Here is a 15,609-nt window from a genome sequence, read left to right on the forward strand (position 1 = left end):
ATCATATTAACTATGCACCATGTAAATTGTATTTTAAAGGGACATTAAACACTAAATACATGCTAGATAGAATGATACATTCAAAGAAAAGATTAGTCCATGAGTAACATGTAGATGTATTTTTTAAAGTTTCATTAGTTGTTTAAAAAGTGACAAAATAAGTGCATAGTTGCCAACAGTCCCTGATTTCCAGGGACAGTCCCTGGATTTTGTTGTATGTCCCTGGATTTTTTTGTCCCTGGAAATGTCCCTGAAAATCTCTTTTGCACAACATTTATTGTTTGCATATATATATACACACAGATAGATAGATGATAAATAGATATAGTGTATTATTTAAATATAATTCACTCCTAATGGAATATTATTATTGAATGGGTTCACATATTTTTTGTCTTTCTAATTTTGATGCTGTGTTGTAAAAATAACCATATGCCCAGAATGTGTTCCAGAGACTGGGTAGGTGTAAGAGCTTGGTGCTGTAATCTGTATAATAAACTATGGATAAATCTAAATTATACTATTACTTTCAAATGGGTCTGTTTTGATTGCAGAACTGAGTGGGCGGAGCAGTTGAACAGTAGGTCGTCAATACTCCAGTAACCCGCTTGCTTGCTCTGCTGCAAAGTGTCCCTGGAATTTTTTTTGAAATGTTGGCAACTATGTAAGTGTAAAGTTTTAGTGTCTATAAAACACTGGGTGCTGCCATGTTGTAACTTGTGTTACATTCTCTGCTGTGGCCAATTAGAGACAGTTATAAATAGGTCACTAGAGTGTGCAGCCAATGGTTGTGCTGGATTTAACAGTGTTCTGCACTTCCATTTCTAACAGGAACTGAAAAGCTCACAATTTCAGAATGGAATTACAGGCAAAGAGGACAAAATAAATAATGAAAGTATATTGCAGAGCTGTTTTATATATATACAATTTATCATTTTATATTACCATCTCAAAGTGTTTAATGTCCCTTTAAGTACACTGGATGTGTAAAAAAAAAGCAAGAAATTGGTCATTAAAAGTACAAAATACAAAGCGTAATTATTGTTTTTTCGTAAAATGTTGCAATTTTCTCTCAAATCCCAGCATAATTCTATAAACATTTTCGCCTTACAATTCTCACTGTTTTCTATTACCAGTTAAAAAGTAGGGAGCTTTCACCGAAGTACTCAAAACACTAATTTTAGTTTAGATAACACAACAAATTCATATACTTATCCTTCTGCTTAGGAAAAAAAATAAGAAAGAAAAGAAAACAGACTTTATTCGAAATAATTTATATTTTGGTCTCTTCATCTCAAAAACAGAAAACAGACTCAAATAAAAGTTACCGGCACCATCTAGTGGCAATATACAGTAACTTGTTTTATTTTAAAATGACTAAAACAAACTTCACGACTCATTTTAAATAAATATTAGAACTAGTTTTACTTTTCTGGAGTCTTTAAAGTTTTAGAAAAGTAAATTTGCAATAAAAATGCTACTAAGGAAACATTAATTTTTCACATTAGAACATTTCTCAGAAGTGTTTTTGCTAATGTAAGCATATTAATAAGATGCTTCAAAAGTGAGTTTGAAATCCACTGCTCTGTATGCCAAACTCACTTGTATGACCCTTTAAAAGGATCTTATACTGGAAAAATGACTTGCACTAATCTGTTACAGAATTTAATTCTTTTCCCTACTCCCCCTGGAACTCTATGTTTAACTCTATAAATGGGTAAACACATAGATAAAGTCCTGCTCTGTAGAGCAGTTCTCTGCAGCCAGTGAGACAATTTTCAGCAACAGTCACACAAACTTGCCAATCACTGTCTGTGTTCAGCTCAAGGTATGAAAGCAAGACTTAACCTTCATGTTTAATCCCTTTGCGCGTGAAAGAAATCACATGGCCTAATGAATTAGAACATTTTTTTCTCACTACGTGGTTCCTTTAAGCACTACATATTCCTAAAAAGACATTATCATACTCCTGACTGGCAACAACATGTTATTTGTGTTTGTATATTATGGATTTGCAACACTAAAGTTACACTATATTGAAAGAAGTGTGTGCTTTGGAACTGTTATTCTGTTTGTTACTGAAATAGATAGATCAGGCCCCAACCAGGATCGTTGATTTTGAGCTTTTCAGTAGAATGGAACACTTGGGTTGAAAGAAAAAGTAATGCAGTATTACCATTTTGAATTCCTCATTTCAAATATAAATATCTTTGGTGGCTCGTCATTGATATTACTGTGCATTCATTGTTTAAATCACAATCCACTGACTGTAATGTTAAGTCACACAAAAGTCCACACTAGAAGCATCTGCAGAAATCAGATCTATGAACTGCTGGAAGCGCTAGACAAGGAGGCACGTGATATTTCCATTCTTTGGTATTTTGGACCAGAAAACTGGCACCATTGGAGTCTTTCCCATAAATGACTTCTTTTTAGTAACCTAGAAAAAAAAATACAGGAACATCATTGAGTTTAGGATTAAGGAAATAGCTATTTAAATACTAATTTATCTATGTAACAATTTCTCATATTTTGTAGTTATACCTCTTAGATATGCAGTATTTTGCCATTTGCTTAATGGGATCACGTAAAGGACCTTAAAGCCAAACTGAGTATGTATTTTTAAGATACATTTCAATTTATGTACTACTGAGAGATAGCCAGTGATTATTGGCTACACACATATGCCTCTTGCCATTGGCTCAGCAGATGTGATCACTGAGGCCTTTTTGCTTTTATGTTCCTTTAAACAGAGTTGGAGGTAAAGCTTCTATAATCTTTGTTTTTAAAGCATTGTAGAAATTAAGGGTTACTGTCCGTTTAATGATACTAGATAAGTTTATTGCAGGAATTCAAACTCATTCTGACTTGTGTGGGGGTTTTTTTCTTAGCATAAAGAAATGGGAACAATTCTAAGAAGAATTAGAATAAAAAACAAAAACACAAAGGGTTCCTGAATAAGGCTTTCCAAATATTATTCAGTGCGTATATTATTATATTGCTCTGCAATCTGATATGCCTGGCACCTCTACACGTTAACCACTCTACGTTTCAGAAGGTTTAGGGGGGTGGAGTATATATTGTGGGCCTAATGGAATTCTATTTATTTAATTATTTGAAATATAGGAAATAAAACAATTTAGTATAAACCATTTAGTAATATAGGACCAAAACATTTAGAGCCAGATTACGAGTCACAAGCTAACAGTTATGCACGAGCAATATTGGGTTTATGTAGCTAAGGTGAGTGGGAGAGCGGTCAGCGCCTGGGACTATATACCGGCTACACTATAAAGAAGACCCCCTAATAGGTCTAAGGAAAGATACAATTAAAGGATAAATAGGAGCGCCTAAGGCTTAGGTATAATTCAGGTATCAACACTCTGTGTGGTATGAATAAATAAAAACAATTTATTACAATTTTATCATACAATAAAAACAACAGGAATATAGTGAGTTAAAACCATATGTGTAAAAGGTCCTAATGATTGGATCTTGGAATAAGAAGGGGCCTTGCCAGTGGCAAGAGTGGGGATTGTCTTAAACTCCCAATCTAAAAGGTGCCACTGGGACCTCTATTCTAAAGAGGAAGAAGTGGGGTGTCACCATATAAATGGGTAAAGTGTTATTTAACAAATGATTGCGACAATGGAACAAATGGGGTGTCACCCCACCAATAGGTCACGATGTGCTTAAAAACAAATAATTGCAGCAAAAACCAAAAAAGTGGATTCACAACTCAAATGTGCATATAATGTGTAAAAAATATAATATATGTATGTGTGAGTAAAAAAACAAAAAACAGGGGATCAAAACCGGTTTGTCCAATGAAAAGATAGTCAACAGTGACGTTGAAAAAACAATGTGGTATAGTCAAAAATGTACAGCTGTAATGACAACAAAAACAGAGGCGCCACTTTTGTTGTCATTACAGCTGTCCATTTTAGAAGTTACACCATCGTTTGGGTGAAGACCGAGAGCTGCCTTTTCCACATTTGGACAATTGGAACTTTACTATTGTCAGATTGGTCACGTGCCACGTCTGTATATACACAATTTTAATTTAATTTCTTTTAATTTCTTTACATTATGTATATTGTGTAATAAGTTTTATATTGTGTCATTAGTTGCACATTTATTTTATTAATATCTATCATTGTTCATATAGCGCCTCCTATAGGAGATCCATGGTATATAATATCACGGATATTCCTGTTTTTATATAATAGTCAAAAATGTGTAGTAATACCACAAAAATTAGGAATTGTGTAAACAATGGATGATTAGTTCAATCAGATCAACAAATACAATCCACAATTTCAAATCATACACGTGATAGTGATCAAGTGAAATGCACAGTGACAAATATTCAAGATTAAGAGACAAATATTCAAGGTGAAGAGACAAGCATCCAATATTAAAATTAAAAATCCTGTTACTGTATGAAGCCTCACAAATCTCTGAGTAGTCTACGCGTTTCGGCCCAACGGGGCCTTTTTCAAGATGTCTTGAAAAAGGCCCCGTTGTTGGGCAGAAACGCGTAGACTATTCAGAGATTTGTGAGGCTTCATACAGTACCAGGATTTTTGGCTTTTGGGGTAAGTTTGTTCACCAATAGGCTTTACCCTTTAGGCCCTTTATGTGAGGAGTTCTTTTTTCTTTTGATTTCAGGTCCATGTTGCACAGACTAGGATTTTGGATCAAGACAGCTCCTAGGATCGTTCTCTATCAGTTTTTCTATCAGTTTTTTATCAGTGATCTTTTCCACTCAATGGATTCTTATTGTTATTTTGGACATTCCATAGGACATTTTTAGGAATTTTAAAGTCATTTTTTCATGTATGGTTAATAGTATTGTTGCTTAATTTTAATATTGGATGCTTGTCTCTTCACCTTGAATATTTGTCTCTTAATCTTGAATATTTGTCACTGTGCATTTCACTTGATCACTATCACGTTGATGATTTGAAATTGTGGATTGTATTTGTTGATCTGATTGGACTAATCATCCATTGTTTACACAATTCCTAATTTTTGTGGTATTACTACACATTTTTGACTATCCTACATTGTTTTTTCAACGTCACTGTTGACTATCTTTTCATTGGACAAACCGGTTTTGATCCCCTGTTTTTTGTTTTTTTACTCACACATACATATATTATATTTTTTACACATTATATGCACATTTGAGTTGTGAATCCACTTTTTTGTTTTTTGCTGCAATTATTTGTTTTTAAGCACATCGTGACCTATTGGTGGGGTGACACCCCATTTGTTCCATTGTTGCAATCATTTGTTAAATAACACTTTACCCATTTATATGGTGACACCCCACTTCTTCCTCTTTAGAATAGAGGTCCCAATGGCACCTTTTAGATTGGGAGTTTAAGACAATCCCCACTCTTGCCACTGGCAAGGCCCCTTCTTATTCCAAGATCCAATCATTAGGACCTTTTACACATATGGTTTTAACTCACTATATTCCTGTTGTTTTTATTGTATTATAAAATTGTAATAAATTGTTTTTATTTATTCATACCACACAGAGTGTTGATACCTGAATTATACCTAAGCCTTAGGCGCTCCTATTTATCCTTTAATTGTAACAATATTGGGTTTATCACAGCTGTTTGCACATATGGGATTTAGCTTATATAACAAGTTGAGAGTAAACGCAATCACTGAGCGCAATTTAAGTTAACGCACGTCAGGATGGCGCATCCTCAGAGCTCCGGTTAACTGTTTCGCAAAACAAGTGTCACAAAACATCAAAAATACATTACAAAGTACAGTTACACTCATAATAACACTAGCTAATAAAAATTATTTTTAAAAAATTGCACAAAAAAGTTATAAGTTCTCAAAGATATGAGGTCTCAGGTGTTAGAAAAAAGGAAGGCAAGGGGCTTTAACATAGAGATAAATATATATACATGTCTAAAGATGTATATGTATGTATCTATATATGTCTATATATGTGTACATATGTATTTGTATGTGTATATACTGTATGTATTTATAAACATATAAATACATATGTACATTTAATGCTTACACTCTAACTCTGCTAGAAGTAAGTTTTTGCACACATTGGGTAGTGCTCAAATTTCAAGTTAAAAGTAAAATGTTTTTACTCATACGCTAACCTGATGTGCGCAAAAAGCCGAAGTTTGGATATTGCGATCTTGATAACGTATTCCCCCATAAAAGTCAATGAAGCAAAAAAAAGTGGAGAAAAAAAAACACCCTACTCGTGCGCAAACCCGATCGCATAATCTCAAGTTCGCTAACCCAACATTAAAATATGAATATTTATATTTCACATTCCAATGTTCTTCACATAGCAGAATATGTTCTATTTATTCATAAATACATATTTCTACATATATCTTATGGTATTTAGATACACTATATATCTATACCTATATGATGACGCGCTTTCCCGTTGCACCTTAACTTCAATTGTGCTCAAGCGATCGCATTTACTTTCAACTAGTAATACGAACGTTACACCCAATGGGTGCAAATAGCCGCTATAAACCCCTTTTTGCTCACACATAACAGCGCACTACTCGTAATCTGGCGCTTAATATGATGCATTGCTTCAGGACTGCTTATCCCCCAATAATGCTGGTAATTTGCTCTTTCTTACAAACAGTCATTAAAGGAACAGTGTATCATGAAACTTTCTTCAGTATAATGTGCTCGCAATGATCCATTTTACTTGCTGAAGTCTATTAAATTGTTTACAATATATAATTTACCTTTATTTTTTATTTGAAAACATAATTTATGTAAGAACTTACCTGATAAATTCATTTCTTTCATATTAGCAAGAGTCCATGAGCTAGTGACGTATGGGATATACATTCCTACCAGGAAGGGCAAAGTTTCCCAAACCTCAAAATGCCTATAAATACACCCCTCACCACACCCACAAATCAGTTTAACGAATAGCCAAGAAGTGGGGTGATAAAAAAAGTGCGAAAGCATATAAAATAAGGAATTGGAATAGTTGTGCTTTATACAAAAAAAATCATAACCACCAAAAAGGGTGGGCCTCATGGACTCTTGCTAATATGAAAGAAATGAATTTATCAGGTAAGTTCTTACATAAATTATGTTTTCTTTCATGTAATTAGCAAGAGTCCATGAGCTAGTGACGTATGGGATAATGACTACCCAAGATGTGGATCTTTCCACGCAAGAGTCACTAGAGAGGGAGGGATAAAATAAAGACAGCCAATTCCTGCTGAAAATAATCCACACCCAAAATAAAGTTTAATGAAAACATAAGCAGAACATTCAAACTGAAACCGCTGCCTGAAGTACTTTTCTACCAAAAACTGCTTCAGAAGAAGAAAACACATAAAAATGGTAGAATTTAGTAAAAGTATGCAAAGAGGACCAAGTTGCTGCTTTGCAAATCTGATCAACCGAAGCCTCATTCCTAAATGCCCAGGAAGTAGAAACTGACCTAGTAGAATGAGCTGTAATCCTTTGAGGCGGAGTTTTACCCGACTCGACATAAGCATGGTGAATTAAGGATTTCAACCAAGATGCCAAAGAAATGGCAGAAGCTTTCTGACCTTTTCTAGAACCGGAAAAGATGACAAATAGACTAGAAGTCTTTCGGAAAGACTTAGTAGCCTCAACATAATATTTCAAAGCTTTAACAACATCCAAAGAATGCAACGATTTCTCCTTAGAATTCTTAGGATTAGGACATAATGAAGGAACCACAATTTATTTACTAATGTTGTTGGAATTCACAACCTTAGATAAAAATTCAAAAGAAGTTCGCAACACCGCCTTATCCTGATGAAAAATCAGAAAAGGAGACTCACAAGAAAGAGCAGATAATTCAGAGACTCTTCTGGCAGAAGAGATGGCCAAAAGGAACAAAACTTTCCAAGAAAGTAATTTAATGTCCAATGAATGCATGGGTTCAAAAGGAGGAGCTTGAAGAGCCCTCAGAACCAAATTCAAACTCCAAGGAGGAGAAATAGACTTAATGACAGGTTTTATACGAACCAAAGCTTGTACAAAACAATGAATATCAGGAAGATTAGCAATCTTTCTGTGAAAAAGAACAGAAAGAGCAGAGATTTGTCCTTTCAAGGAACTTGCGGACAAACCTTTATCTAAACCATCCTGAAGAAACTGTAAAATTCTCGCAATTCTAAAAGAATGCCAGGAAAAATGATGAGAAAGACACCAAGAAATATGTCTTCCAGACTCTATAATATATCTCTCTAGATACAGATTTACGAGCCTGTAACATAGTATTAATCACAGAGTCAGAGAAACCTCTTTGACCAAGAATCAAGTGTTCAATCTCCATACTTTAAATTTAAGGATTTGAGATCCTGATGGAAGAAAGGACCTTGCGACAGAAGGTCTGGTCTTAATGGAAGAGTCCACGGCTGGCAAGAGGCCATCCGGACAAGATCCGCATACCAAAACCTGTGAGGCCATGCTGGAGCTACCAGCAGAACATACGAGCATTCCTTCAGAATCTTGGAGATTACTCTTGGAAGAAGAACTAGAGGCGGAAAGATATAGGCAGGATGATACTTCCAAGGAAGTGATAATGCATCCACTGCCTCCGCCTGAGGATCCCGGGATCTGGACAGATACCTGGGAAGTTTCTTGTTTAGATGAGAAGCCATCAGATCTATTTCTGGGAGTTCCCACATTTGAACAATCTGAAGAAATACCTCTGGGTGAAGAGACCATTCGCCCGGATGCAACGTTTGGCGACTGAGATAATCCGCTTCCCAATTGTCTATACCTGGGATATGAACCGCAGAGATTAGACAGGAGCTGGATTCCGCCGAAACCAGAATTCAAGATACTTCTTTCATAGCCAGAGGACTGTGAGTCCCTCATTGATGATTGATGTATGCCACAGTTGTGACATTGTCTGTCTGAAAACAAATGAACGACTCTCTCTTCAGAAGAGGCCAAGACTGAAGAGCTCTGAAAATTGCACGGAGTTCCAAAATATTGATCGGTAATCTCACCTCCTGAGATTCCCAAACCCTTTGTGCCGTCAGAGACCCCCACACATCTCCCCAACCTGTAAGACTTGCATCTGTTGAGATTATAGTCCAGGTTGGAAGAACAAAAGAAGCCCCCTGAATTAAACGATGGTGATCTGTCCACCACATCAGAGAATATCGGACAATCGGTTTTAAAGATATTAATTGAGATATCTTTGTGTAATCCCTGCACCATTGGTTCAGCATACAGAGCTGAAGAGGTCGCATGTGAAAACGAGCAAAGGGGATCGCGTCCGATGCAGCAGTCATAAGACCTAGAATTTCCATGCATAAGGCTACCGAAGGGAATGATTGTGACTGAAGGTTTCGACAAGCTGAAATCAATTTTAGACGTCTCTTGTCTGTCAAAGACAGAGTCATGGACACTGAATCTATCTGGAAACCCAAAAAGGTTACCCTTGTCTGAGGAATCAATGAACTTTTTAGTGAATTGATCCTCCAACCATGATCTTGAAGAAACAACACAAGTCGATTCGTATGAGATTCTGCTAAATGTGAAGACTGAGCAAGTACCAAGATATCGTCCAAATAAGGAAATACCACAATACCCTGTTCTCTGATTACAGACAGAAGGGCACCGAGAACCTTTGTAAAAATTCTTGGAGCTGTAGCTAGGCCAAACGGCAGAGCCACAAACTGGTAATGCTTGTCCAGGAAAGAGAATCTCAGGAACTGATAGTGAGCTGGATGAATCGGAATATGCAGATATGCATCCTGTAAATCTATTGTAGACATATAATGCCCTTGCTGAACAAAAGGCAAGATAGTCCTTACAGTTACCATTTTGAATGTTGGTATCCTTACATAACGATTCAATATTTTTAGATCCAGAACTGGTCTGAAGGAATTCTCCTTCTTTGGTACAATGAAGAGATTTGAATAAAACCCCAGCCCCTGTTCCAGAACTGGAACTGGCATAATTACTCCAGCCAACTCTAGATCTGAAACACATTTCAGAAATGCTTGAGCTTTCACTGGGTTTACTGGGACACGGGAAAGAAAAAATCTCCTTGCAGGAGGTCTTATCTTGAAACCAATTCTGTACCCTTCTGAAACAATGTTCTGAATCCAAAGATTGTGAACAGAATTGATCCAAATTTCTTTGAAAAAACGAAAATCTGCCCCCTACCAGCTGAGCTGGAATGAGGGCCGCACCTTCATGTGGACTTAGAAGCTGGCTTTGCCTTTCTAGAAGGCTTGGATTTATTCCAGACTGGAGATGGTTTCCAAACTGAAACTGCTCCTGAGGATGAAGGATCAGGCTTTTGTTCTTTGTTGAAACGAAAGGAACGAAAACGATTATTAGCCCTGTTTTTACCTTTAGATTTTTTATCCTGTGGTAAAAAAGTTCCTTTCCCACCAGTAACAGTTGAGATAATAGAATCCAACTGAGAACCAAATAATTTATTACCCTGGAAAGAAAGGGAAAGTAGAGTCGATTTAGAAGACATATCAGCATTCCAAGTTTTAAGCCATAAAGCTCTTCTAGCTAAAATAGCTAGAGACATAAACCTGACATCAACTCTGATAATATCAAAAATGGCATCACAGATAAAATTATTAGCATGTTGAAGAAGAATAATAATATTATGAGAATCATGATCTGTTACTTGTTGCGCTAAAGTTTCCAACCAAAAAGTTGAAGCTGCAGCAACATCAGCCAATGATATAGCAGGTCTAAGAAGATTACCTGAACACAGATAAGCTTTTCTTAGAAAGGATTCAATTTTCCTATCTAAAGGATCCTTAAAGGAAGTACCATCTGCCGTAGGAATAGTAGTACGTTTAGCAAGGGTAGAAATAGCCCCATCAACTTTAGGGATTTTGTCCCAAAACTCTAATCTGTCGGACGGTACAGGATATAATTGCTTAAAACGTTTAGAAGGAGTAAATGAATTACCCAAATTATTCCATTCTCTAGAAATTACTTCAGAAATAGCACCAGGAACAGGAAAAACTTCTGGAATAACCACAGGAGATCTAAAGACCTTGTCTAAACGTTTAGATTTAGTATCAAGAGGACCAGAATCCTCAATTTCTAATGCAATTAGGACTTCTTTAAGTAAAGAACGGATAAATTCAATTTTAAATAAATATGACGATTTATCAGCATCAACCTCTGAGACAGAATCCTCTGTATCAGAAGAATCATTAGAATCAGAATGATGATGTTCATTTAAAAATTCATCTGTATAAAGAGAAGTTTTAAAAGACTTTTTATGTTTACCAGAAGGAGGAATAACAGACATAGCCTTCTTAATGGATTCAGAAACAAAATCTCTTATGTTATCAGGAACACTCTGAACATTAGATGTTGATGGAACTGCAACAGGTAATGGTACTTTACTAAAGGAAATATTTTCTGCATTAACAAGTTTGTCATGACATTTAATACAAACAACAGCTGGAGGAACAACTACCAAAAGTTTACAGCAGATACACTTAGCTTTGGTAGTTCCAGCACCAGGCAGCGATTTTCCAGTAGTATCTTCTGACTCAGTTGCAACGTGGGACAACTTGCAATATATAATAGAAAAAAACAACATATAAAGCAAAATTGATCAAATTCCTTAAATGACAGTTTCAGGAATGGGAAAAAATGCCAGTGAACAAGCTTCTAGCAACCAGAAGCAACAAAAGATGAGACTTAAATAAAGTGGAGACAAAATTGACGCCCACATTATTTGGCGCCTAAATGCTATTAGCGCCAAAAATGACGCCACATCCGGAACGCCGACATTTTTGGCGCGAAAAACGTCAAAAAATTACGCAACTTCCGGCGACACGTATGACGCCGGAAATAGAAAAAAAAATTTTGCGCCAAGAAAGTCCGCGCCAAGAATGACGCAATAAAATGAAGCATTTTCAGCCCCCGCGAGCCTAACAGCCCACAGGGAAAAAGTCAATTTTTAAGGTAAGATAAAAATGATATATTCAAATGCATTATCCCAAATATGAAACTGACTGTCTGAAATAAGGAAATGTTGAACATCCTGAGTCAAGGCAAATAAATGTTTGAATACATATATTTAGAACTTTATATAAAGTGCCCAACCATAGCTTTAGAGTGTCACAGAAAATAAGACTTACTTACCCCAGGACACTCATCTACATGTTGTAGAAAGCCAAACCAGTACTGAAACGAAAAACAGCAGAGGTAATGGTATAAATATACGAGTATATCGTCGATCTGAAAAGGGAGGTAAGAGATGAATCTCTACGACCGATAACAGAGAACCTATGAAATAGACCCCGTAGAAGGAGATCATTGAATTCAAACAGGCAATACTCTCCTCACATCCCTCTGACATTCACTGCACGCTGAGAGGAAAACCGGGCTCCAACCTGCTGCGGAGCGCATATCAACGTAGAATCTAGCACAAACTTACTTCACCACCTCCATAGGAGGCAAAGTTTGTAAAACTGATTTGTGGGTGTGGTGAGGGGTGTATTTATAGGAATTTTGAGGTTTGGGAAACTTTGCCCCTCCTGGTAGGAATGTATATCCCATACGTCACTAGCTCATGGACTCTTGCTAATTACATGAAAGAAATGTATGTTTTTGCCTGTTGAAACTGCCACATATGCTGAGCATTTTAATACTGCAGTATTGGGTACATAAAAAGCTTAGTAAACAAAAGACCTAAGAACAAACCAACCTTGCAGTGGGTGGTGGGAAATAAAGGCATTAAAATGTTCATTTTCAATAGCTCAATCGAAGTATAAGATTTTGTGTATACAGAAAAATATAAGATATGGAAGTTTTTTTTTGTTTATAGAGAGTGATAATATAATGATGACTGCTCTCCCTGCAAGCTCTGAACATTGAATGGGTTGTAGCTTCAAAGAGCAAAAAACTGCTATTTAATGTAATAAACCTAAAGTGGCAATTTATAAAGGAAATACCAAGCCTTTCAGGTATTTGTATACTATGTACCTCAGGATGCATGTCACAGTAGTCTTGTACTTAGTACTGTAATGTCTATTTTATAAGGTCCTGTTGTGTATCTACTTTAAGATGAATTTCCTTAAGAGGATGGAAGGTCAGACATAAAGGATTGTGACGGTACAAAATACGTACTAATGCATTTACAATTTGTTGCAGATAGAGTGTAAATAAAGCCAGTCATACATATTTTAATGACTGTTTGTTAAATGGTAGTGTGTGTGGGTGAGGGGGGGGGGGGTATTGCAGCCTCATTATTGGTCGATCATAATTCTTTAGAAAAGCTTAATGATTTTTCTAAAAATCAAATCTCCACTAAAGTCTATGGACCGGAGTTAATAAGCAGCAGTTGCTGCTTTACCCGCTTGCAGTTTCCGGGTCGCTGGAAACATCAGTTAAGATGCAGTGGTCTTAAGACCGCTGCTCCTTAACTTGTTTGCCACCTTTTAGATGACAGACTGCAATCATCTTAATCAGATATGATCAGGATGTATGACACCCCCTGCTAGCGGCCGATTGGCCGTGAATGTGCAGTGGGCAGCATTGCACAAGTAAGCTTTCAGAATTTAGCGATGTCAGGCAGATATGGTTCGCTATAGCAAATCATGTCCGCCCAACATTTGGTAAATTGACCCCTTAGGGTGTTTTTGTTAGATAAATTATTTAATAAATGTTTTCTGTTTGTGAATAGCTGATTAAAGGAGCAATAAACACCTTGTAAATACAATACATCTCTGATATGTTCCTGTAGAATAACATATCAGCCAGGTTTTAACATTTTTAAAACAAATTAACATCCCTTTTATTCCAATTTGTTTTCAAAAGTCAAACTCCAGCCACTATTTGTCTTATTTGGAGGAGCCAATCTGTGCTTTAGTCCACAGACAATAACAGTCTTAAAGATAGTATAAAATGGATTGTTTTGCAATTTATATCAAATTAAGCTAGTTGGGGATATATGTAGCAGGGCTAGCCTTGAAAGGTTAGTAGGGTGCATTTCAAATTATGAGAATCAGAAACTGCTCAATTTTCAGAGCTAAATTACATGGAAAGGGGGCAAAATTAAATATATTGTTGTTAAATTATGCATTTCTAAACATTTTATATTAGGGATGGATACATGCGGCCCTCTGAACTAGTTTTTGTAGCCCCCTGGAAAAAGCATAACTATGCCATAGTTTTTGTTGCCCCCTGGAAAAATTTAAACTAAAAAAAATGTTTGTTTGTCATTGACTGCATCTTAAAAAAGTCCTCTGGAGGGAGGGAAGAACAGCATACAGAGGGTACCCTGCAATCTTAGCTAAATCTGGTCTTGTGGCACTGGACATTCTTAAGAAATAAATTATTTGTTTGTTTAATAGCCATAAATGTATACACAGCCCTTAAGGCTTCTAAAATATTGATCTGTGACCCCTATTTATTGAGAAGTTGGCCATCCCTGTTATATATAAAAATCTCAAGGTGTTTACTGTCCCCTTTACCATCAGATGTCAATGAAATGCCTTAGTATATAGCTCATACATCAGTAACTTTACTACTAACGTTAGTTTACCCTCAATAGTTCAAACTTTCCAACACTGATTGTGTAGCCAGAGAAAGTGATCATCATGATGTTTATAATTTGTTGTGTATATCTGTTATGGGTATACCGATCCATGTAAAATGCAAGGGTGATTGTGCTCATTATAGATTTTATTTGATTAAACCATTGAAAATCAATAAAAAAATAAATTAAAAAACCCTTCAGTACCCACCCACATTGAAAAAATATAATATAATGTGAAATAAAATTGTGATCATGCCCACAGAACAATATTTTTATAGACATGAAAAAAAAGAAGAAAAAGGAAAACAAAAAAAGTAATTATCCTGATTTAGGTTTATCACTTCATTTTTCCAAAAATAAATTTTAAACATAACATATGAAGTTATGTAATTAAATATGTGTGTGGAAATGTTTGTCTGGATAGCTAGATATAGAGACAGACAGACAAACAGATTGATAGATTTTAATAAAGATCATATACAAAATATATACAAACATACAACAAACAGTAAACAAATGAAGTAAACAAAAGCCATTTATTGTGATTTTTAGGGAAGTAAAATCCAGGCTTTTCTAGTAGAAACAAAGTCTTTTTGCAGATGGCCAGCACAGTGTGCCAAACCATGAAACTCTCAAGCACCACAGATATTTTCCATGGTATCATTCTAAACCAATCAGCTTGAGGCATTTGTGGTTAAGTTCATAGCTACCAACCCTTTATAAACCTAAAATCCAGAAACAATGGAAAAAAAGTGATTATTTGAAATCTATTTAGGAACTTTGAAAAAGAATGAGGTAACTGTAATGGCTTCATTTGTGAATAGCAAACCAGATATATAACAAGGGAATTCAAGCTATAATCAGCCAGGCACCCACAATAAACTGATGACTGAATGTTAATTTCTTGTGGTTTTTGGAGGCATATCCCAAGAATGAGGTAAAAAGATACAAACAACAAAATGGAAAATAAACATTTCAACATCAAAAACATGAAATGCAAAACTCTATAAATAAAAATGTCTTCCAAGTGATAATGAAATTATTTGTGT

General features: G+C 35.8%; 1 protein-coding gene across 1 annotated transcript in view; it reads right to left on the minus strand.

Moving 5' to 3' along the window:
* Window positions 1–1,258: 1,258 nt before the first annotated feature.
* SLC2A10 (solute carrier family 2 member 10) overlaps window positions 1,259–15,609 on the minus strand; it is a 109,387-nt gene continuing 95,036 nt past the window's right edge. Inside the window, exon 6 of the mRNA XM_053691599.1 lies at window positions 1,259–2,440. Within this exon, the coding sequence (XP_053547574.1) occupies window positions 2,323–2,440 (118 nt within the window). The 3' untranslated portion in view covers window positions 1,259–2,322. The remainder of the gene's footprint in view (window positions 2,441–15,609) is intronic.

This window comes from Bombina bombina, chromosome 1 (assembly GCF_027579735.1).
Source record: "Bombina bombina isolate aBomBom1 chromosome 1, aBomBom1.pri, whole genome shotgun sequence".
In the NCBI taxonomy this organism is placed as follows: domain Eukaryota; kingdom Metazoa; phylum Chordata; class Amphibia; order Anura; family Bombinatoridae; genus Bombina; species Bombina bombina.